We start from the raw sequence: 21473 nt of genomic DNA on the forward strand, positions 1-21473 counted from the left end.
AGTCTGTGCCGACCATCAACCACCCATTTATACTAATCCTACACTAATCCCATATTCCTACCAAACATCGCCACCTGTCCCTATATTTCCCTACCACCTACCTATACTAGTGACAATTTATAATGGCCAATTTACCTATCAACCTGCAAGTCTTTTGGCTTGTGGGAGGAAACCGGAGCACCCGGAGAAAACCCACGCAGACACAGGGAGAACTTGCAAACTCCACACAGGCAGTACCCACAATCGAACCCGGGTCCCTGGAGCTGTGCGGTTGCAGTGCTAACCACTGCGCCACTGTGCCGCCCAATTGTTGGAGAGTGCAGGCAGGAGGCTGGTGAAGCGTGAATAGGGCTTGTAGTTTTCAGATGTGGCAGGCGGGGAAGGAAGAGAGCAAGGTGGGCAAGATTTGGAAGAAAAAAATAGAGAGACTGGCAAAAAGAAGAAGTGACGGCACCGCATTGCTTGAAGTAAAGAAAAAGGCAGGCAGTTGTTGCCTAAGGCTGTACAAGTCTGAAAATGCCTGATCTCGTCTGATCTCAGAAGCGAAGCTGCCTCAGCCCTGGTTAGTACTTGGATGGGAGACTGCTTGGGAAAGCCAGGTGCTGTAGCCTTTTGCTGCCAGCAGAGGCTGCTCACATCACAGCCATTGGCATGCACTCAGCCACAGAAGCAATGGGCAAGCTCTTTGCCCTTGGTCAGTGCGATGATGGCGGTGTGCCCTCTCCTTTCCTGGTCTCATTGGCTTGAAGCAAGTTGAGAGAGAGAAGATAGGGAGACCAGTAGCCCCTTGAGCTTCTGGAAGCAATTGCGCAGTTCAATCGGTGGTTGGCTGCTGGTTGCCTTGGCTGCGGTTAGCCGCCTTGAACTGGTATTTGTCTTTGTATCCCGTATGGCGCGGAGGGAAGGTTTGCTAAGTTGAAGGCGCTGTATGAAAGCAAGTTGTTGGTGTGCTGCTGGTGGCTGTGTTGAAAGAGAATGAGAAAAGTGAGGGTTTTGAATGTGAAGCTGCCGCTTGTGCAGGGTTTGCTGGCAGCAGCGTGGAGATGGATGAATGTTGAATTGTTGGAGAGTGCAGGCTGGAGGCTGGTGAAGCGTGAATAGGGCTTGTAGTTTTCAGATGTGGCAGGCGGGGAAGGAAGAGAGCAAGGTGGGCAAGATTTGGAAGAAAAAAATAGAGAGACTGGCAAAAAGAAGAAGTGACGGCACCGCATGGCTTGAAGTAAAGAAAAAGGCAGGTAGTTGTTGCCTATGGCCATACTAGTCTGAAAATGCCTGATCTCATCTGATCTCAGAAACTAAGCAGACTCAGGCCTGGTTAGTACTTGGATGGGAGACTGCCTGGGAATACCAGGTGCTGTAAGCTTTTGCTGCCAGCAGAGGCTGCTCACATCACAGCCCTTGGCATGTACTTAGCCACAGAAGCAATGGGCAAGCTTTTTGCCCTTAGTCTGTGCGCTGATGGCGGTGTGCCCTCTCCTTTCCTGGTCTCATTGGCTTGAAGCAAGTTGAGAGGGAGAAAATAGGGAGACCAGTAGCCCCTTGAGCTTCTGGAAGCAATTGCGCAGTTCAATCGGTGGTTGGCTGCTGGTTGCCTTGTCTGCGGTTAGCCGCCTTGAACTGGTATTTGTCTTTGTATCCCGTGTGGCGCGGAGGGAAGGGTTGCTAAGTTGAAGGCGCTGTATGAAAGCAAGTTGTTGGTGTGCTGCTGGTGGCTGTGTTGAAAGAGAATGAGAAAAGTGAGGGTTTTGAATGTGAAGCTGCCGCTTGTGCAGGGTTTGCTGGCAGCAGCGTGGAAGGGATGAATGTTGAATTGATTTGATTAGATTAGATTGGAGATACAGCACTGAAACAGGCCCTTCAGCCCACCGAGTCTGTGCCGACCATCAACCACCCATTTATACTAATCCTACACTAATCCCATATTCCTACCAAACATCGCCACCTGTCCCTATATTTCCCTACCACCTACCTATACTAGTGACAATTTATAATGGCCAATTTACCTATCAACCTGCAAGTCTTTTGGCTTGTGGGAGGAAACCGGAGCACCCGGAGAAAACCCACGCAGACACAGGGAGAACTTGCAAACTCCACACAGGCAGTACCCAGAATCGAACCCGAGTCCCTGGAGCTGTGAGGCTGCAGTGCTAACCACTGCGCCACTGTGCCGCCCAATTGTTGGAGAGTGCAGGCTGGAGGCTGGTGAAGCGTGAATAGGGCTTGTAGTTTTCAGATGTGGCAGGCGGGGAAGGAAGAGAGCAAGGTGGGCAAGATTTGGAAGAAAAAAATAGAGAGACTGGCAAAAAGAAGAAGTGACGGCACCGCATTGCTTGAAGTAAAGAAAAAGGCAGGCAGTTGTTGCCTAAGGCTGTACAAGTCTGAAAATGCCTGATCTCGTCTGATCTCAGAAGCGAAGCTGACTCAGCCCTGGTTAGTACTTGGATGGGAGACTGCTTGGGAAAGCCAGGTGCTGTAGCTTTTTGCTGCCAGCAGAGGCTGCTCACATCACAGCCATTGGCATGCACTCAGCCACAGAAGCAATGGGCAAGCTCTTTGCCCTTGGTCAGTGCGATGATGGCGGTGTGCCCTCTCCTTTCCTGGTCTCATTGGCTTGAAGCAAGTTGAGAGAGAGAAGATAGGGAGACCAGTAGCCCCTTGAGCTTCTGGAAGCAATTGCGCAGTTCAATCGGTGGTTGGCTGCTGGTTGCCTTGGCTGCGGTTAGCAGCCTTGAATTGGTATTTGTCTTTGTATCCCCAATGGCGCGGAGGGACGGGTTGCTAAGTTGAAGGCGCTGTATGAAAGCAAGTTGTTGGTGTGCTGCTGGTGGCTGTGTTGAAAGAGAATGAGAAAAGAGAGGGTTTTGGATGTGAAGCTGCCGCTTGTGCAGGGTTTGCTGGCAGCAGCGTGGAAGGGATGAATGTTGAATTGTTGGAGAGTGCAGGCTGGAGGCTGGTGAAGCGTGAATAGGGCTTGTAGTTTTCAGATGTGGCAGGCAGGGAAGGAAGAGAGCAAGGTGGGCAAGATTTGTAAGAAAAAAATAGAGAGACTGGCAAAAAGAAAAAGTGACGGCACCGCATTGCTTGAAGTAAAGAAAAAGGCAGACAGCTGTTGCCGACGGACATACTAGTCTGAAAATGCCTGATCTCGTCTGATTTCTGAAGTTAAGCAGGCTCTGGCCTGGTTAGTCCTTAGATGTGAGACTGCCTGGGAATACCAGGTGCTGTAGGTTTTTGCTGCCAGCAGAGGCTGCTCACATCACAGCCCTTGGCATGCACTCAGCCACAGAAGCAATGGGCAAGCTTTTTGCCCTTAGTCTGTGCACTGATGGCGGTGTGCCCTCACCTTTCCTGGGCTCATTGGCTTGAAGCAAGTTGAGAGGGAGAAGATAGGGAGACCAGTAGCCCCTTGAGCTTCTGGAAGCAATTGCGCAGTTCAATGGGTGGATGGCTGCTGGTTGCCTTGGCTGCGGTTAGCCGCCTTGAATTGGTATTTGTCTTTGTATCCCGTATGGCGCGGAGGGAAGGGTTGCTAAGTTGAAGGCGCTGTATGAAAGCAAGTTGTTGGTGTGCTGCTGGTGGCTGTGTTGAAAGAGAATGAGAAAAGAGAGGGTTTTGAATGTGAAGCTGCCGCTTGTGCAGGGTTTGCTGGCAGCAGCGTGGAAGGGATGAATGTTGAATTGTTGGAGAGCGCAGGCTGGAGGTTGGTGAAGCGTGAATAGGGCTTGTAGTTTTCAGATGTGGCAGGCGGGGAAGGAAGAGAGCAAGGTGGGCAAGATTTGGAAGAAAAAAATAGAGAGACTGGCAAAAAGAAGAAGTGACGGCACCGCATGGCTTGAAGTAAAGAAAAAGGCAGGCAGTTGTTGCCTACGGCCATGCTAGTCTGAAAATGTCTGATCTTGTCTGATCTCAGAAGCTAAGCAGACTCAGGCCTGGTTGGTACTTGGATGGGAGACTGCCTGGGAATACCAGGTGCTGTAGCCTTTTGCTGCCAGCAGAGGCATCTCACATCACAGCCCTTGGCATGCACTGAGCCACAGAAGCAATGGGCAAGCTTTTTGCCCTTAGTCTGTGCGCTGATGGCGGTGTGCCCTCTCCTTTCCTGGTCTCATTGGCTTGAAGCAAGTTGAGAGGGAGAAGATAGGGAGACCAGTAGCCCCTTGAGCTTCTGGAAGCAATTGCGCAGTTCAATCGGTGGTTGGCTGCTGGTTGCCTTGGCTGCGGTTAGCCGCCTTGAACTGGTATTTGTTTTTGTATCCCGTATGGCGCGGAGGGAAGGGTTGCTAAGTTGAAGGCGCTGTATGAAAGCAAGTTGTTGGTGTGCTGCTGGTGGCTGTGTTGAAAGAGAATGAGAAAAGTGAGTGTTTTGGATGTGAAGCTGCCGCTTGTGCAGGGTTTGCTGGCAGCAGCGTGGAAGGGATGAATGTTGAATTGATTTGATTAGATTAGATTGGAGATACAGCACTGAAACAGGCCCTTCGGCCCACCGAGTCTGTGCCGACCATCAACCACCCATTTATACTAATCCTACACTAATCCCATATTCCTACCAAACATCCCCACCTGTCCCTATATTTCCCTACCACCTACCTATACTAGTGACAATTTATAATGGCCAATTTACCTATCAACCTGCAAGTCTTTTGGCTTGTGGGAGGAAACCGGAGCACCCGGAGAAAACCCACGCAGACACAGGGAGAACTTGCAAACTCCACACAGGCAGTACCCACAATCGAACCCGGGTCCCTGGAGCTGTGCGGTTGCAGTGCTAACCACTGCGCCACTGTGCCGCCCAATTGTTGGAGAGTGCAGGCTGGAGGCTGGTGAAGCGTGAATAGGGCTTGTAGTTTTCAGATGTGGCAGGCGGGGAAGGAAGAGAGCAAGGTGGGCAAGATTTGGAAGAAAAAAATAGAGAGACTGGCAAAAAGAAGTGACGGCACCGCATGGCTTGAAGTAAAGAAAAAGGCAGGTAGTTGCTGCCTACGGCCATACTAGTCTGAAAATGCCTGATCTTGTCTGATCTCAGAAGCTAAGCCGATTCAGGCCTGGTTAGTACTTGGGTGGGAGACTGCCTGGGAATACCAGGTGCATTAGGCTTTTGCTGCCAGCCGAGGCTGCTCACATCACAGCCCTTGGCATACCCTCAGCCACAGAAGCAATGGGCAAGCTTTTTGCCCCTAGTCTGCGCGCTGATGGCGGTGTGCCCTCACCTTTCCTGGGCTCATTGGCTTGAAGCAAGTTGAGAGGGAGAAGATAGGGAGACCAGTAGCCCCTTGAGCTTCTGGAAGCAATTGCGCAGTTCAATGGGTGGATGGCTGCTGGTTGCCTTGGCTGCGGTTAGCCGCCTTGAATTGGTATTTGTCTTTGTATCCCGTATGGCGCGGAGGGAAGGGTTGCTAAGTTGAAGGCGCTGTATGAAAGCAAGTTGTTGGTGTGCTGCTGGTGGCTGTGTTGAAAGAGAATGAGAAAAGAGAGGGTTTTGAATGTGAAGCTGCCGCATGTGCAGGGTTTGCTGGCAGCAGCGTGGAAGGGATGAATGTTGAATTGTTGGAGAGCGCAGGCTGGAGGCTGGTGAAGCGTGAATAGGGCTTGTAGTTTTCAGATGTGGCAGGCGGGGAAGGAAGAGAGCAAGGTGGGCAAGATTTGGAAGAAAAAAATAGCGAGACTGGCAAAAAGAAGAAGTGACGGCACCGCATAGCTTGAAGTAAAGAAAAAGGCATGCAGTTGTTGCCTACGGCCATACTAGTCTGAAAATGCCTGATCTCAGAAATTAAGCAGATTCAGGCCTGGTTAGTACTTGGATGGGAGATTGCCTGGGAATACCAGGTGCTGTAGGCTTTTGCTGCCAGCAGAGGCTGCTCACATCACAGCCCTTGTCTTGCATTCAGCCACAGAAGAAATGGGCAAGCTTTTTGCCGTTCGTCTGTGCGCTGACGGCGGTGTGCCCTCACCTTTCCTGGGCTCATTTGCTTGAAGCAAGTTGAGAGGGAGAAGTTAGGGAGACCAGTAGGCCCTTGAGCTTCTGGAACCTGTTGCACCATTCAATTGGTGGATGGCTGTTGTGACCTTGTGTTGTCAGCTCTTTCTTCTTGACTACTTGAACAACAGTCGTCCTGCATTGGAGTGTTGGACTCAGTTCTTTTTGTTGCTTTGTCATCAAGACTTATAATCACACAGTTGTACAGCAGAGAAACAGGCCCTTCATCCCACTTTGTCCACGCCGGCCATCAAGCCTATCTATTTTAATCCCATTCGCTAGTACTTTGTCCCGTAGCCTTGTATGCTATGGCGTTTTAAGTGCTCATGTCTGTTGTGAAGTTTCCTGCCTCTACCACGTCTTCAGGCAGTGTGTTCCAGTTTCCAACCACCCTCCAGGTTAAAATATTTTTCCTCAAATCTCCTTTAAACTTCCTGCCCCTTACCTTAAATCTATGCTCCCTGGTTATTGACAACTCCGCCAAGGGAAAAAGTTTCTTGCTATCTAACATATCTATGCCCCTCATAATTTTGTATACCTCAATCAGGTCCCCCTCAGCCTTCTCTGCTCTAAGGAAACAACCCTAGCCTATCCAGTCTCTCTTCATACCGGAAATGCTCCAGCCCAGGAAACATCCTGGCGAATCTCCTCTGCACCCTCTCCAGTGCAATCACATCCTTCCTATAGTGTGGTGCCAGAACTGTACACAGTACTGCAGCTGTGGCCTAACTAGTGTTTTATACAGCTCCATTATAACCTCCCTGCTCTTATATTCTGTGCCTCAGCTAATAAAGGCAAGTATCCCATATGCCTTCCTCATCACCTTATCTATCTGTGCTGCTGCCTTCAGTGATCTATGGACAAGTACACCAAGTTCCCTCTGACCCTCTGTACTTCCTAGTGTCCATTGTATATTCCCTTGCCTTGTTAGTCCTCCCAAAATGCATCACCTCACATTTCTCAGGATTAAATTCCATTTGCCACAGCTCCGCCCATCTTACCAGCTCACCGATATCATCCTGTAATCTAAGGCTTTCCTCCTCACTATTTACGACACCACCAATTTTCGTGTCATCTGCGAACTTACTGATCATACCTCCTAGATTCATTAATGTACACTACAAACAGCAAGGCTCCCAGCACCGATCCCTGCGGTACACCACTGGTCACAGGCTTCCACTCGCAAAAACAACCCTCGACCATCACCCTCTGCATCCTGCCACTAAGCCAATTTTGGTTCCAATTTGTCAAATTGCCCTGGATCCCATGGGCTCTTACCTCCTTGACCAATCTCCCATGTGGGACCTTATCAAAAGCCTTACTGACATTCATGTAGACTACATCAACTGCCTTACCCTTATCTACACACCTGTTCACTTCCTTGAAAAATTCAATCAAATTTGCTAGACATGATCTCCCCCTGACAAAGCCATGCTGACTATCCTTGATTAATCCCTGCCTCTGCAAATGGAGATTAATCCTGTCCCTCAGAATCTTTTCCAATAGTTGCCCTACCACTGATGTTAGACTCACTGGCCTGTAATTACCTGGTTTATTTCTACTACCCTTCTTGAATAATGGTACCACATTCGCTGTCCTCCAAAACTCTGGCACTTCTCCTGTGGCCAGAGAGGATTTGAAAATTTGTGTCAGAGCCCCTACAATCTCCTCCCTTGCCTCACAAAGCAGCCTGGGATACATTTCATCTGGGCCTGGGGATTTATCCATTTTCAAGCCCACTAAAACCGCTAATACCTTCTCCCTTTCAATGTTAATTTGTTTACATATATCACAATCCCCCTCCCTGATCTCTATACCTACATCGTCCGTCTCTATAGTGAACACAGATGAAAAGTAATCATTTAAAACCTCACCTATGTCCTCTGGCTCCACACACTGATTGCCACTTTGGTCCTTAATGGGCCCTACTCTTTCCCTGGTTATCTTCTTGGCCTTAATATACTCATAAAACGCCTTGGGATTTTCCTTTATCTTGCCCGCTAGTGTTTTTTCATGCCCCCTCTTCACTCTCCTGATTAGTTTTTTAAGTACCCCCCTACACTTTCTATACTCCTCTAGCGCCTCCTCTGTTTTCTGCCCTCAGAATCTGCCAAAAGCCTCCTTTTTATTCCTTATCCAATCCTCTATATCCCTTGGCATCCAGGGTTCCCTGGACTTATTGGTCCTACCCTTCACATTTACGGGAACATGTTTGTCCTGAACTCTCACTATATCCTCTTTGAATGACTCCCTCTGGTCTGATGTAGACCTTCTTACAAGTATCTGCTCCCAGTCCACTTTGGCCAGATCCTGTTTTATCATATTGAAATCGGCCTTCCCCCAATTCAGTACCTTATTTCCACTCCACTTTGTCCTTTTCCATAACCACCTTAAATGTTGCAGAGTTATGGTCACTATCCCCGAAATGCTCCCCCATTGACACTTCTACCACTTGTCTGGCTTCATTGTCTAAGATTAGGTCCAGTACTGCTTCTTCTCTTCCAGGACTTTCTCCGTGCTGGTTCAAAAAGCTCTCCTGGATGCACTTTAAGAATTCCGCCCCCTTTAAGCCTTTTGCACTATGACTATCCACGTTAATATTGGGGAAGTTGCAATCCCCTACTATTATTATCCTATTGTTTTTACGGCCTCTCTGAGATTTGCCTACATATCTGCTCCTCTATCTCTCCCTGACTGTTTGGAAGCCTGTAGTACACTCCCAGCCAAATGATTGCCCTCTTTTTGTTTTTAAGTTTTACCCATGTGGCCTCATTTGAGGAACCTTCTAAGATATTACTGCAGTCATCGACTCCTTGATCAATAGTGCAATGCCACCTCCTCTTTTACACCCCCCGCACCCACCCCCCCCACCCCACCCCCCACGCCTGAAGATTCTGTACCCTGGAATATTAAGTTGCCAGTCCTGCCCTTCCCTGAACCATGTCTCTCTGATAACAAAAATATTATATTCCCATGTGTTAATCAGCGCTCTCAATTCATCTGCCTTACATGTAAGACTCCGTACATTAAAATAAATGCAATCCAGCCTTGCATTATTTGCTTGTGCCTTAACAGGTCTATGCTGTGCCTTCCAGACTGACTTTGTTTCTCTTCTTTATTTGGCTGTGCATCACCCCCTACTGTACCTGCACTCTGTATCCCATCCCCCTGCCAAATTAGTTTAATCTCCTCCCAACAGCACTAGCAAACCTCCCTGCAAGGATATCGGTCCCGTTCCGGTTCAGGTGCAACCCGTCCAATTTGTACAGGTTCCACCTTCACCAGAAACAGACCCAGTGATCCAGGAAACTAAAGCCCTCCCTCCTGCACCATCTCCTCAGCCACACATTCATCTGCTCTATCTTCCTATTCCTATACTCATTAGCACATGGCACTGGGAGTTAATCCAGAGATTTCAACCTTTGAAGTCTTGCCACCTAGCTTCCTAAATTTTTGTTGCCTTGTTGTTCTTCCTATGTCGTTGGTACCAGTGTGAACCACAACCTCTGACTGTTCACCCTCCCCTTTCAGATTGTCTTGCAGCCACTCCGTGACATCCTTGACCCCACCACCAGGGAGGCAACATACCATCCTGGAGTCACCTTTACGGCCGCAGAAACACCTATCTGTACCCCTTACAATAGAATCCCCTATCACTATAGCTCTCCCACTCTTTTTCCTCCCCTCCTGTGCAGCTGAGCCACCCCTGGTGCCACAGACTTGGCTCTTGCTGCATTTCCCTGAGCTATCTCCCCCAACAGTATTCAAAGTGGAAAATCTGTTAGAGAGGGAGATGGACCCAGGGGACTCCTGCAGTACTTGCCTAGTTCTTCAACTCTGCCTGGCGGTCACCCATTCCCTTTCTGCCTGAGCAGTCTTTACCTGTGGTGTGACCACCTCCCTGTACGTGCTATCCACGATGATCTCAGCCTCGCAGATGCTCCACAGTGTCTCCAGCCGCCACTCCAGATCTGAAATGTGAATTTCGAGTAGCTGTAGCTGGAGACACTTCCTGCACACGTGTTCGCCCTTGACATTGAAAGTGTCCCTGACTTCCCACATGGCACAGGAGGAGCACTCCACGCTGCCGAGTTGCCCAATTTACTCCCTTAAATTATTCACAAATTAGTGATTATTTACACAAGGGACATTGATTCCATAAAAAACACTACTTACTATATAAAAAAAACTGTAGACCTTACCTTTCTCTTTACTTTAGTTACTAACCCAACTATTTACTGATACTCCCTAACAGCAGTTACTCACCAACCAATCTTGCAACCAAAGCTTGCAGCTTTCCTGTGATGTCACTGTTCGAATTTTTTTTTTCAAACTCAGTCAGCGCGCGCCAACTCCTGCAGAGGTCCTCTCCGCCCTCCGCTCCTGAAGATAAGTGAAGGCTCCGAGCCTGGTGCTCTTATTTATCCACTCCCGGCTCTAGGTGCTTCCACACAGATCCAACTGCTCTCCACTCCTGAAGGTGTGTGTGTGCTCATATACGTGGCACTATAGGTGTGCATTGTGTATTGCCATCGGATAGCTCTCTTAGATGAGATCTGTTCTTTCTCAACATTCGCCTCCATCACCTCATAGAATCCTGGCTCTTCACAAACCTGCACAGTGGCGCAGTGGTTAGCACTGCAGCCTCACAGCTCCAGGGACCCGGGTTCGATTCTGGGTATTGCCTGTGTGGAGTTTGCAAGTTCTCCCTGTGTCTGCGTGGGTTTTCTCCGGGTGCTCCGGTTTCCTCCCACAGCCAAAAGACTTGCAGGTTGATAGGTAAATTGGCCATTATAAATTGTCACTAGTATAGGTAGGTGGTAGGGAAATATAGGGACAGGTGGGGATGTGGTAGGAATATGGGATTAGTATAAATGGGTGGTTGATGGTCGGCACAGGCTTGGTGGGCCGAAGGGCCTGTTTCAGTGCTGTATAACTGAACTGAATTAAACTTCTGCTGAAAACCACATTTTCTCCTTCGGGTGCATAACGTACTTTTTTGACCAACATGTGCTGGATGCAACTCGGGTACCTGCATATCTTTAATGAACAATCTTCATCTTCTCTCGTCAACAACTTGCCCTGGATCGATGACGTCCTTGTGAAGTGATGGCTCAGGATGGTTGTCCTCATCTGTCATCCAAATGTGATTCCTGCTGGAGGCGATAGCCCAGAATCCAATGATGTTGCATGGAGATGTAACTTCGCAACCTGGATGTCTTGACCCAATGCGATGCATTTCTGTATTCACAATTTCACATTTCTTACTATTTGTTCTGCTGATTCATTTGAACGTGGATAATGTGGAAATAGGGTGGTTCATTGCCCATTTTAAACACATGTCCTGGAATACTATACTGTGGACCATTATCCAACACTACCTTCTCCAGGGCACCAAAGAAGCTAAAAAGGGAACTTCTAGTGTTGGCCACCACGGCACTCAATGTGTCCCTGAGTCTTCAGATAGTTGGGAACTTTGAGAAATAATCAGTGACAAGCAAGCAGTCTGCACCCTTGACACTGAAAAGATCAGTCACAATCTTTGACCATTGATATGATGGGATGTCTTGCGGCTGAAGTGGCTCCTTCCCCTGATTAGGCTGCTTTTCTTGGCAAGCGTTTCACATTTTTATAACCTAATCGAGATCCTTACTAATTCCTGGCCAGAATACCGATTCTCGTGCTATATATCTGGTCCTCTCAATGTCTATATGGCCCTGGTGCAATTGGCCAAGAAGATCTGAACAAAGTGTTGCTGGAATCAACACCTGGTGGCACTTGAAAATCACACCACTCAACATGTCAAGCTCATCACAATACGGCCAAAATATTCTGAGGTCACCCAGTGATAATGATCTGCCATAATGCTCCAAGGACAGGGTCTCTGGAAGTCTCTCTCTGGAGCTCCTCACGTTTGTTGTGTCTAAAATGCATCAGATCAATGTTGTGCACATCTTCCAGGTCAGCACCTATCTCATCCACCTGTATGTCTAGTGGAACATGCTGTGTTTTCCTGGAATTGGGTAGTCTGCTCAATGCATGAGGTTGCCCGGTCTGTACTTGACTTTGCACATGTACCCTTCTATCTTCACTAGCAATCTTTGCAGTCGAGGTGGCGCGCTGGTAAGTGGTTTCCTCCAAATCATCTCAAGTGGTCTGTGATCAGTCACAACAATAAACCCTTTGCCAAGCAGATATGTATAGAGTATAAAAATTGGCATGTCGTGCAGCAGCTGTACAGAACTTTAGTTAGGCCACACTTAGAATATTGCGTGCAATTCTGGTCGCCACACTACCAGAAGGACATGGAGGCTTTGGAGCGGGTACAGAAGAGGTTTACCAGGATGTTGCCTGGTCTGGAGGGCATTAGCTATGAGGAGAGGTTGGATAAACTCGGATTGTTTTCACTGGAATGACGGAGGTGGAGGGGCGACATGATAGAGGTTTACAAAGTTATGAGCGGCATGGACAGAGTGGATAGTCAGAAGCTTTTTCCCAGGGTGGAAGAGTCAGTTACTAGGGGACATAGGTTTAAGGTGCGAGGGGCAAAGTTTAGAGGGGATGTGCGAGGCAAGTTCTTTACACAGAGGTTGGTGAGTGCCTGGAACTTGCTGCCGGGGGAGGTGGTGGAAGCAGGTACGATAGCGACGTTTAAGAAGCATCTTGACAAATACATGAATAGGATGGGAATAGAGGGATACGGTCCCCGGAAGTGCGGAAGGTTTTAGTTTAGACAGGCATCAAGATCGGCGCAGGCTTGGAGGGCCGAATGGCCTGTTCCTGTGCTGTACTGTTCTTTGTATGGAACCTGGTGATCCCCACCAGTGCCAATGTTTCGCACTCAATATGCGACTAGTTTGCCTGAGCAGGCAATAAGCTTTTGGAACCAAATGCTACTGACTTACTGTCCTATAGTAGACATGCCCCTCGACCTTTTTTGTGAGGCATATATCTCCAGTGTTGTCTCATTTGGTGGGTCGTAGTATTGCAAACACGATTAGCAGAGAATACCCGTTTTAATGCGTACCGATGATCCTTGTGCCACAGAAATGGCATAGCCTTCTTCAGAAGTTCACGTAATGATGATGCCCTCTCTGAGAAGTTTGGAAGGTATGCCGCCAGATAATTAAATAAGCCTAAGCGTCTCTGCAGGTCTTCATTGTCCTGTGGCGTTGGTATGGACTGAACATCTTTGACTTTGCTTGGATCCAGGAGGATATCCGTGTCCAAGTAGATAGACCCAAAAAACTTGATGTGGCTCATGTAGATGGTACACCTTTTGCTTTTAAACACTAGCCCCTCTAGTCTGGCAGTCTCCATAAGCATATGGAGGTTCCTATCATGTTTGGCTTCAGTACGCCCAACAGGAATATTACCTGCAATGCAGACACAACCGGAATGCGCTCAGTGATGCGGTGCATGTGCTGCTGGAAGATGTCCTGGCATACCGACAAGCTAAATAGCAGACATCGAAAACAATACCTTGTAAACGGGATTCTGAAAGTTGTCAACTCCTGTGACTATGCAGACAGGTGAACTGACCTGTACCCATATTTTGCATCAAGTTTGGAGAAATACTTGGCTCTGGCAAACATCAAGTGGCGCTCTTCAAGTGTAGGCATTTTGTGTGGACACCTCTTGAGTGCCTTGTTCAGCCTTCTTGGATCCAGACATAGTCTGATTGTGCCATCTTTCTTGACTATGGTCAAAATTACACCAATCCATGTGACGCTGTACATAACGGATTATTCCTTGACTTTCCATGCTGTCAAGCTCTGCTTTCGGCTTGTCTCGTCTGTGAATATTGCATTTTCATGGTGGATCTATAGATGGTATTGCATCTTCCTTAAGGTGATGAATTGCATCTCCAACGAAATTGCCCATGTTGTTGAATCTGTCAGGATAGCTCCTTGTAGGTTTTCGCTGGACTTAATCAGAGTGCATTTACTTTAACTGTCGTGTATTTTCGACTGGTTTATCTGGTGAATTAGATTAGATTAGATTAGAGATACAGCACTGAAACAGGCCCTTCGGCCCACCGAGTCTGTGCCGACCATCAACCACCCATTTATACTAATCCTACACTAACCCCATATTCCTACCAAACATCCCCACCTGTCCCTATATTTTCCTACCACCTACCTATACCAGTGACAATTTATAATGGCCAATTTACCTATCAACCTGCAAGTCTTTTGGCTTGTGGGAGGAAACCGGAGCACCCGGAGAAAACCCACGCAGACACAGGGAGAACTTGCAAACTCCACACAGGCAGTACCCGGAATCGAACCCGGGTCCCTGGAGCTGTGAATTGTAACTGTGCAAAGCTTGGTGCATGTTGGAAGTCCTACTACTGCTGAACCTGCACGTCTACAACATAAAAAAGTTTCTGCTGACCAGGTGGGGTCTCCATATCTGCAATTTAGGGTTAAAACTCCTAAACAGTACCCCAGTGGCCCACTGTACACAGTGAGTCTCACTCTGGTTGGTTGGATCACTGACTTTCAACTTTTCTGGTATATATTCTCCAACGTGCGTAGTGGAAGAATGTTAGCACTTGGCCCATTGCCAACTTTCAGATGTAGTCTGTGTTTTCCACTTGGGCAGTTGATTTCTATTGTGAAGGCTTTAGACTTCTTTATGGCATCAACTTGACATGTGACTGTAACTGTGTGAAATGACTGCTCACCCTCTGATATGTCCTTGCCTTTGGTCCGCATCATCTCTTTTGCTCAGGTTCCCGCCCAACTTGTGGAGTAGCCTATGTTTCTAGCGATGCTTTGGGGATTCTTTTTTGTCCTTTCCACCAGGTGCTGCCTATCTGCAGATATAATGTGGTTTGCTCTGGTTTCTTTCTTTGCCTTCACTGCCAGACCTCCTGCACATTCTTGTCCAGTGCCCCGAGACCACACACTTTGCACGTTTCTCCGTATGTGGGCACTTGCGTGGTTGGTGGAAGAGCCCACACTTGTTAGATCCCTTACCTTGGGTGTTTTGGCTATTTCGCCTATAGACGACCCCAATTCTAGGGCTTGCAAGCATTGCTAACCTGCTACGGTAGCTTCGTACTTGTGCCCATCTTGCAGCATACTTTCGATATTGTACCCCTTTTTCTGTTGAGTAAGTCTTTTTGAAAGACATTTATGGGTGTGGATGCAGTCACTAACTCCATTATGTTCAGATAGCTCCACATCGGAGAAATCACTGCTTTCCCTTATCTTTGCATCTGCTCACTGCTGGAAAACTGCCCATCTGGTCGGCAAACTAAAGGAACACACCTATCCCTTACAGTACTCACTCTGCGAGAGTTCTGACCCTGAGGGTGGTGGTTGGCAGCAAATCTTCTTTGCTGCTGCCTCTTGCCATTTTTCAAAATGCTGTTCCAGGCTTCTACAACTGTTCCTTGTCCTTCACCGTTAACATGTTGTGCTTATTTCTTTGTTTCTTAACACAAACACTACCAAACAAGTTGGTAAATAAAAAATGGGGTTGTTTATTCAGGAGAGCTCTTCACGTGTGTTGTTGACTGTCTAACACCAAAACTACAGCAATCATCTAAGAGACTACATCACTTCCTGTGATGACATCTGTCCAACCTATTTATATTATGCTCACATTCAGTACATATAACGACAAGTGAAAGAATGATGAACCTATTGAAGATTGAGACAAACAAGAGGCAATGATAGGATGGGTAGGGTTTTCAACCATGGTGACCTCCCACTTCCATCTGGCTTGTCGACTCATAGTTATTTCCAATCTCCAATATTCTTGGAACTGTTAGACTAAAGCATTCAAAGAAAATGTAAAATCACATTTTTTTTTTAAATGGTCCTATAATTTTCCTAGTGTCCAGCCAATTAATCTTTCATTCTTGGAGCGTACAGTGCAATTCTGGAGGTTAGCAACCATACTACTGCAGGGGATAAGCAGTCAAAGTACTGACTTTTCATATTACATATTTCTTTCATCTAACCTTTAGACTATCCCTTCCCTGGATTTGCAGGGCCTCCGATAGCTCAGTTATTCCTCTATGGGCCTGTTCCTGCTGCACTGCTTATGCTTGCTCCACTTAATTCACAGGTCTCCCCTGCACCATATTTATGCACATGAATGCCAAAAGATCCCGAAGTCCTGTCCCGACTAACAACGATGGCATGTTTCCCAAATGATTTCAGCGCCTTTGTCCCTAAGACCCTCCCCACAAGTCCAGTCCAGTTCTTGGTCACTCTTTATGTGAAGAACATCAGTCCGAAATTTACATCTTAGCTGGGTGAAGCTGTTTGCCATTGTACAATTTCCAGCATTAACCAGGGAGATTAAAGGGAGATAGAGGGTTGTTGTGAAGACCAGGTGGATTCCAGGTGAGGTGAGCTGCAATCTGGGACTCTGGAGGAGGAGATGAAAGCTGTAAAAGTCCACATAAAGTATGAACATATCATCTATATGATATATATATATATATATATATAAAACATCATTACTCCTCACTTTATCATTATAAATGCTGACAGCTTTGCTGCCCTTTTCTCTGTCAGGCTGTGGAATGTACAACTCGTGTCTCCCTCACATATTGAGACAGAGCATGCGCATTACCACCCGCACTTCCAGTTTCCGCCGCTAGGGGCCGCTGCTTCCGGCCTCTTACAGGATGTGACGTCCTTCGCTGCTTCTTGGCCGAGGCCGGCGGTCGTCATGTCGCCGCTGGAGCGAGTCAGGTGAGTGGTCAGCCGGCGGGGAGCGGGAAATGCCATCCGGGGCTCCCTCTCTGGGTGTTGGGGCAGCGGGAGTCGCCCTGCTGTTCCCGGATTGTGGCCAGTGCCAGCCGGCAGCAGCCCTAAGCGGAGGCAATCTCTTTCCCCCCAATCTCTCACATGGCACAGGAACGAGGAGCTGCAGGCGGCCGCTGGCCTGCGGCCATTCAGTTGGAGCATAGCTGATTCTCAGCCCAGAGAGGGGCAGCGATTCACATTGGGGGGATATTGGGGCAGGTTTGTAAAAGATGTCGGTTATAAGGAGGGTCCTTAAAGAGGAAAGCGATCTGAAAAGGCTGAGAGTTACAGGGAGGGCATTCCAGAGCTTACGGCCCAGGCTACTGAAGGTGCAGCCACCAATTAAAATCAGGAATGTTCAAGAGGCCACAATTGGAGGAGCGCAGATATAAGATCATAATATCACTGATTGCCAGCCAGAATAGCACTCATTTATCCCCACTCTCTGCTTCCTGTTAGTCAACCAATCCTCTATCCATGCTAATACTTTACCCCTGACGCCATGCATCCTTATCTTATGCAGCAGCCTCTTGTGCGGCACCTTGTCGAAGGCCTTTTGGAAATCTAGGTACACCACATCCACTGGGTCCCTTGGAGGATTGAGCGGCTGGAAGAGATTCCAGAGATAGGGAGGGGTGAGACCGTGGAGGGATTTGAAAAAAACAAGGATGAGAATTTTAAAATCCAGACCTTGAGCAGGGAGCCATTGTAGGTCATTGAGCACAGGGGTGACGGGTGAGCAGGATTTGGTGCGAGTAAAGATAGGGGCAGATGTGTTTTGAACAAACTGAAGTTTACACAAGGTGGAAAGCCAGCCAAGAGATTGTAGTAGTAGTTGACTCTGGAGAGAAAGGCAATGCATAAAAAAAGTACTGCTGTTTGTGGGATCTTGCTATGTGTAATTTGGCTGCTGCTGCTTACAATAATTACACTTCAGAAGTTCATCATTGGCTGTAACTTGATTCAAGACATCCTGAGGTTGTGAAAAATGCAAGTTCTGCAATGCTTGAAGTGCTTCCCCCAATCTTTGCCCCTTGATTTCTGACGGCGTACTACCACAATCACTGGGTATTGTCTTATTGCACTTTACCTCACCCAAGTGCCCACCATTCATGTGAGCCCAGATAGTGACTGTTGGCAGATTGTTTAGGTTGAGAAGTGTCACAGCTGAGCCCAATCCTGGCATCACTCAAATACATTTCCAGCAGGGGATGCTGAATAGTGGAAACCATGACTCGTTTTCCCATCCCTCACCCTGTGATCCTGAATCCAGTTGTACTGCCTCTTATCTATTTCGTTCATTGAATTGCTGAGCTGAGTTGGGGGAGGGTATGAAACCTTGAGTTTAAATACTGGAATGATAGAGAATTCTTCAGCCTGATTCAGCAGTCTGTTGCCATGTAATGTAAAAAGATGGGGTTGCAGTCACTGGCTGGTTTTCTCTGTTTCAAAGCACTGTTGTAGCTTCTTCACCTATTGTGATCTCTTGATTGAGGGGATGTGGGGTCAAGTCAACTGTACTTGTTAAAAATTATATATGATCATAAATTCCACAATTTCCACTTGTGGGTTTCACCTTTTCAGTTTCTAGATCTATTTAATTTTTAAAATGTTTTTTAACTAGCAGACTCTCAAAACATTTGCCATGACATTAATATATTGTAATAGTACTTCTTTAAATTCTCATCTCATGCCATACCCATCCCACCTCTTCTTTCTATGCTATCCCCAATCCATACCTCCCATGCCTTCCCAATCCTGTTCTTCCCCCACCCCGCTGCTGCTACCAACTGTTCCTCCCATGCACTCTCTTTTTCCCCCCCCCCCCCCAAAAGAAAAATCCCTCCAGCGCCAGGGTAAAGGTTATTGGGCTACCATTACCTTCCGCTGATTTTCTCCTCCAATCCCTTGCCGCTGCTGCCGCCACCAGCAACCATTGGCAGCTGCATGTGCTTCACATGCTCCAGTCGACACCACATCAGAACAGTTATGCCTCAAAGCAGCAACCACTAACTTAAGCTTACAGTAAAGTAAGGCTTTTTTTTGAGGGGGGGGGGCAGTCAAAGAGCATGTGGACAGACACCGCTTTGAGCCCTGCTCCCCTCACTTTTTGATCTCTCGGCCTACATTCGTTGGAGGAAGTTGAACTGTCTCCCATCTGCGGGGTGGGTGGGGGTTGCAGGGTAAGGGGAGATCAGATGGGAGAGTTTGTTATGCTCAGTACACACGGTACCTTAGTGATTGCAGTAAAATGTTTCAATATCTAATGTAGCCAACTGTCATCCCACAGGTGTGAAATTTCACTGGATCAACATGCTACCAGTCAAAATAGTCCTGACAGCCAAAAGCTGTGCATTATAATTATTATATATTCGAGTGATTTCCTTTGACAAAGATGCATGACTAACATTGAAACCAGTAGTAATGGTAACAAGGGTGTCGCATTGGGATGCAACAAAATAATGTATCAAAAGTATCTGAATTGGTTGAGCAAAGACCCTTATTGAAGGCCATTCCAATCAAAATCCAAGAAGAAATCAATCACTTGAGGTCCTGGTGTTCTCTGCAGGGAATGATTAAAAAAAAATCTCTGGCCTGTCTCCATCCCTGCCTCAGCTCATCTGCTAATACATGCCTTTGTAATCTATAGATGCGATCATTCCAATGTTCTCCTGGCCGGCCTCCCAACTTGCACCCTCTGAAAAATGAGTCCATCCAAAACTCTGCTGCCTGGCTTGCCATCACCTCTCAGATCTACATTGGATCCCAGTCCAGCAACCCCATAATTTTGAAATTCTCACCCTCCTTTTTAAATCTCTCTATTGCCTCAACCCTCCCTATCTCTGTAATCTTCTCCAGCCTGTTAAGAGTGCTTCCATTTTTTTTTGTTAAATTTTGAGAATTTGTGTTTTTAATCTGGCAAAAGGATTCCATAGATGCTGGAACTTTTTTTTTAGAAAGAGGTCATCAGAAGGTCTTTTGGACTTGGCCTGTAAACAACAGTTATTGGAAGGCACCTGTTTTCAGATAAATACCCAGCAGGGGGCTTTTTTGACTTGAAGATGTTTGCAGAGAAGTGACAGGTCAAGATTTATAAGGGTCAGGAGGCTTGACTCCTGGGATGTTTTTGATTTTGCTTTGAATAGGCAGTTGGGGCATGGACAGTGTTCTGAAAAGGAGTAATAGAATCAGACTGCCAAGGACAAATCCCAGCTCAGCGTTTACCAGCTCATTGAAAAGTCTTGTCAGTTTTCCATTTCTTTGAGAAGCAAGTGTAGGAAACAGACTGACACCCCTTGTTGGAGAAATCCAGATTATGCCAAATTGTTGAACAAATTCTCCGGACTCGGACTTTGAGAATAAACACTTTATTGCATGATATCATGGGGAGCATACCTTCCCTAAAGGCGGTCCAGTGTTACTCCTCTGGACAAAGGAAAATCCACAACGGATATGCAGTTACTCAGCCCATCCCGGCTGGACATAATCCAATCATAACGGTTATTGATTACATATATTACACATATTACCAATTAGATTACTCATTAGGCATCATGTGGCTACGTGATCAGCTCATGCAAGCCCCTGATCACCAATTGATGATCTCAGGCCCCATCAATTATCCTTGAGTCTTCCAACTGTCACTTTTAATTGGGCCTGCATTCCTGAGGGTGCCGTGCAGTCTGCAGTTACACTGATAAGAGGGGCCCCTCTCGTCGTCTGTGCTATGCTCTATCAGGCTCAAACTGCGAGCTAACTAATCTGTCCCACAATGCCTCGGTCAAATACTCTATTTTGTACCAATATGTAGCTATACTTTCAACTCATATATGAGTATATATGTATACGTATATTCTCTAGGATTATATTAATCTACTTACTCAAATAACAGTTATAGAAGCAAAAACTCAGCAAAACTGCTCCCACACCCCTGTTGATGCATTTCTGCTGGAAAGCCTGCCCAAACTGATCTTCAACGTTGCTTGAAAAGAACTGTTCTAGGAAGATCCCAGTGACAGCCGTCTACGGCTATTTGAGACGCCAAAGCAAAACAAACACCATCTGACATCTTTCCATATCTCTTTTTTTCCTTCAAGAATTAGTAAGTATTTGGCCAAAGTATTTTTTGCTTGTTTTTGTAATAGAGCTCTAAAAAGATTTTTTTTTGTTTACTTGTATCTGTGTGTGGGGCTAAGGTAAAAAGGGAACTTTCATATTTCAATCTGTGTGTTAATATTTTGCTTTGTTACTGGTTAAGACTTGTTTTATAATCTGACAATTTTGTTGTTTATTAAAGAAACCTTGTTGGTGTATTTTATTTTTGGGATAAAAATAGTGTCTGATTGACTATCGATAACTGGAAAAAAATGTAAATATGTTGTGAAGGAAATCACACCTGCCAAATGGAAACATTATTTTGGCATATGGGACACTACTGAAATTTTTTACTGGACATTGCACATAACTTGTTTATAAAAAAAAAACAACAGAGCTAACCAGCTGAAATCATGGTTGCACATTTGCATTCTGAGACTGTTGAATAGTGAGACAATGGGAGTGCTCACTGATTCAAATAATAAGATTGGTCCGGGCCATTATTATAATCATTCTTTGTCCGTGTAAGAGCCAGAACTCCACCCCCCACCAAGTGTAACTGGAGAGCTTTGAGAATCAACAACCCTCCAAAAAGATGCTGTTTCAAACAGATGACTTAACTGTTGGCCAGA

The 21473-nt window shown here is 46.8% G+C and overlaps 1 protein-coding gene, 1 non-coding gene and 6 pseudogenes across 3 annotated transcripts in view; all 8 read left to right on the forward strand.

Annotated features, from left to right (window-relative positions):
- Window positions 1–492: 492 nt before the first annotated feature.
- On the forward strand, window positions 493–611 carry LOC137368086 (5S ribosomal RNA; annotated as a pseudogene).
- Window positions 612–1244: 633 nt separating this feature from the next.
- Window positions 1245–1363, forward strand: LOC137367226 (5S ribosomal RNA). Its single transcript, XR_010973726.1, has one exon. It is a non-coding gene; the product is annotated as a 5S ribosomal RNA (ribosomal RNA).
- Window positions 1364–2360: 997 nt separating this feature from the next.
- Window positions 2361–2479, forward strand: LOC137368083 (5S ribosomal RNA; annotated as a pseudogene).
- Window positions 2480–3111: 632 nt separating this feature from the next.
- LOC137368080 (5S ribosomal RNA) lies at window positions 3112–3230 on the forward strand (annotated as a pseudogene).
- Window positions 3231–3862: 632 nt separating this feature from the next.
- LOC137367888 (5S ribosomal RNA) lies at window positions 3863–3981 on the forward strand (annotated as a pseudogene).
- Window positions 3982–4975: 994 nt separating this feature from the next.
- Window positions 4976–5094, forward strand: LOC137367997 (5S ribosomal RNA; annotated as a pseudogene).
- Window positions 5095–5726: 632 nt separating this feature from the next.
- Window positions 5727–5835, forward strand: LOC137367978 (5S ribosomal RNA; annotated as a pseudogene).
- Window positions 5836–16613: 10778 nt separating this feature from the next.
- rpf2 (ribosome production factor 2 homolog) overlaps window positions 16614–21473 on the forward strand; it is a 41980-nt gene continuing 37120 nt past the window's right edge. The window contains exons 1-2 of one of the 2 annotated variants that reach the window (XM_068027331.1): window positions 16675–16692; window positions 20639–20848. Coding sequence is in view for 1 of the 2 variants with exons in the window: in XM_068027330.1 (XP_067883431.1) it covers window positions 16670–16692 (23 nt within the window). In the remaining variant the exon portion in view is untranslated. Of the gene's footprint in view, window positions 16693–20638; window positions 20849–21473 lie in introns of both variants that reach the window. The other variant, XM_068027330.1, reaches the window with a different exon arrangement.

The sequence above is a fragment of the Heterodontus francisci genome, chromosome 3 (assembly GCF_036365525.1).
Source record: "Heterodontus francisci isolate sHetFra1 chromosome 3, sHetFra1.hap1, whole genome shotgun sequence".
Lineage (NCBI taxonomy): Eukaryota > Metazoa > Chordata > Chondrichthyes > Heterodontiformes > Heterodontidae > Heterodontus > Heterodontus francisci.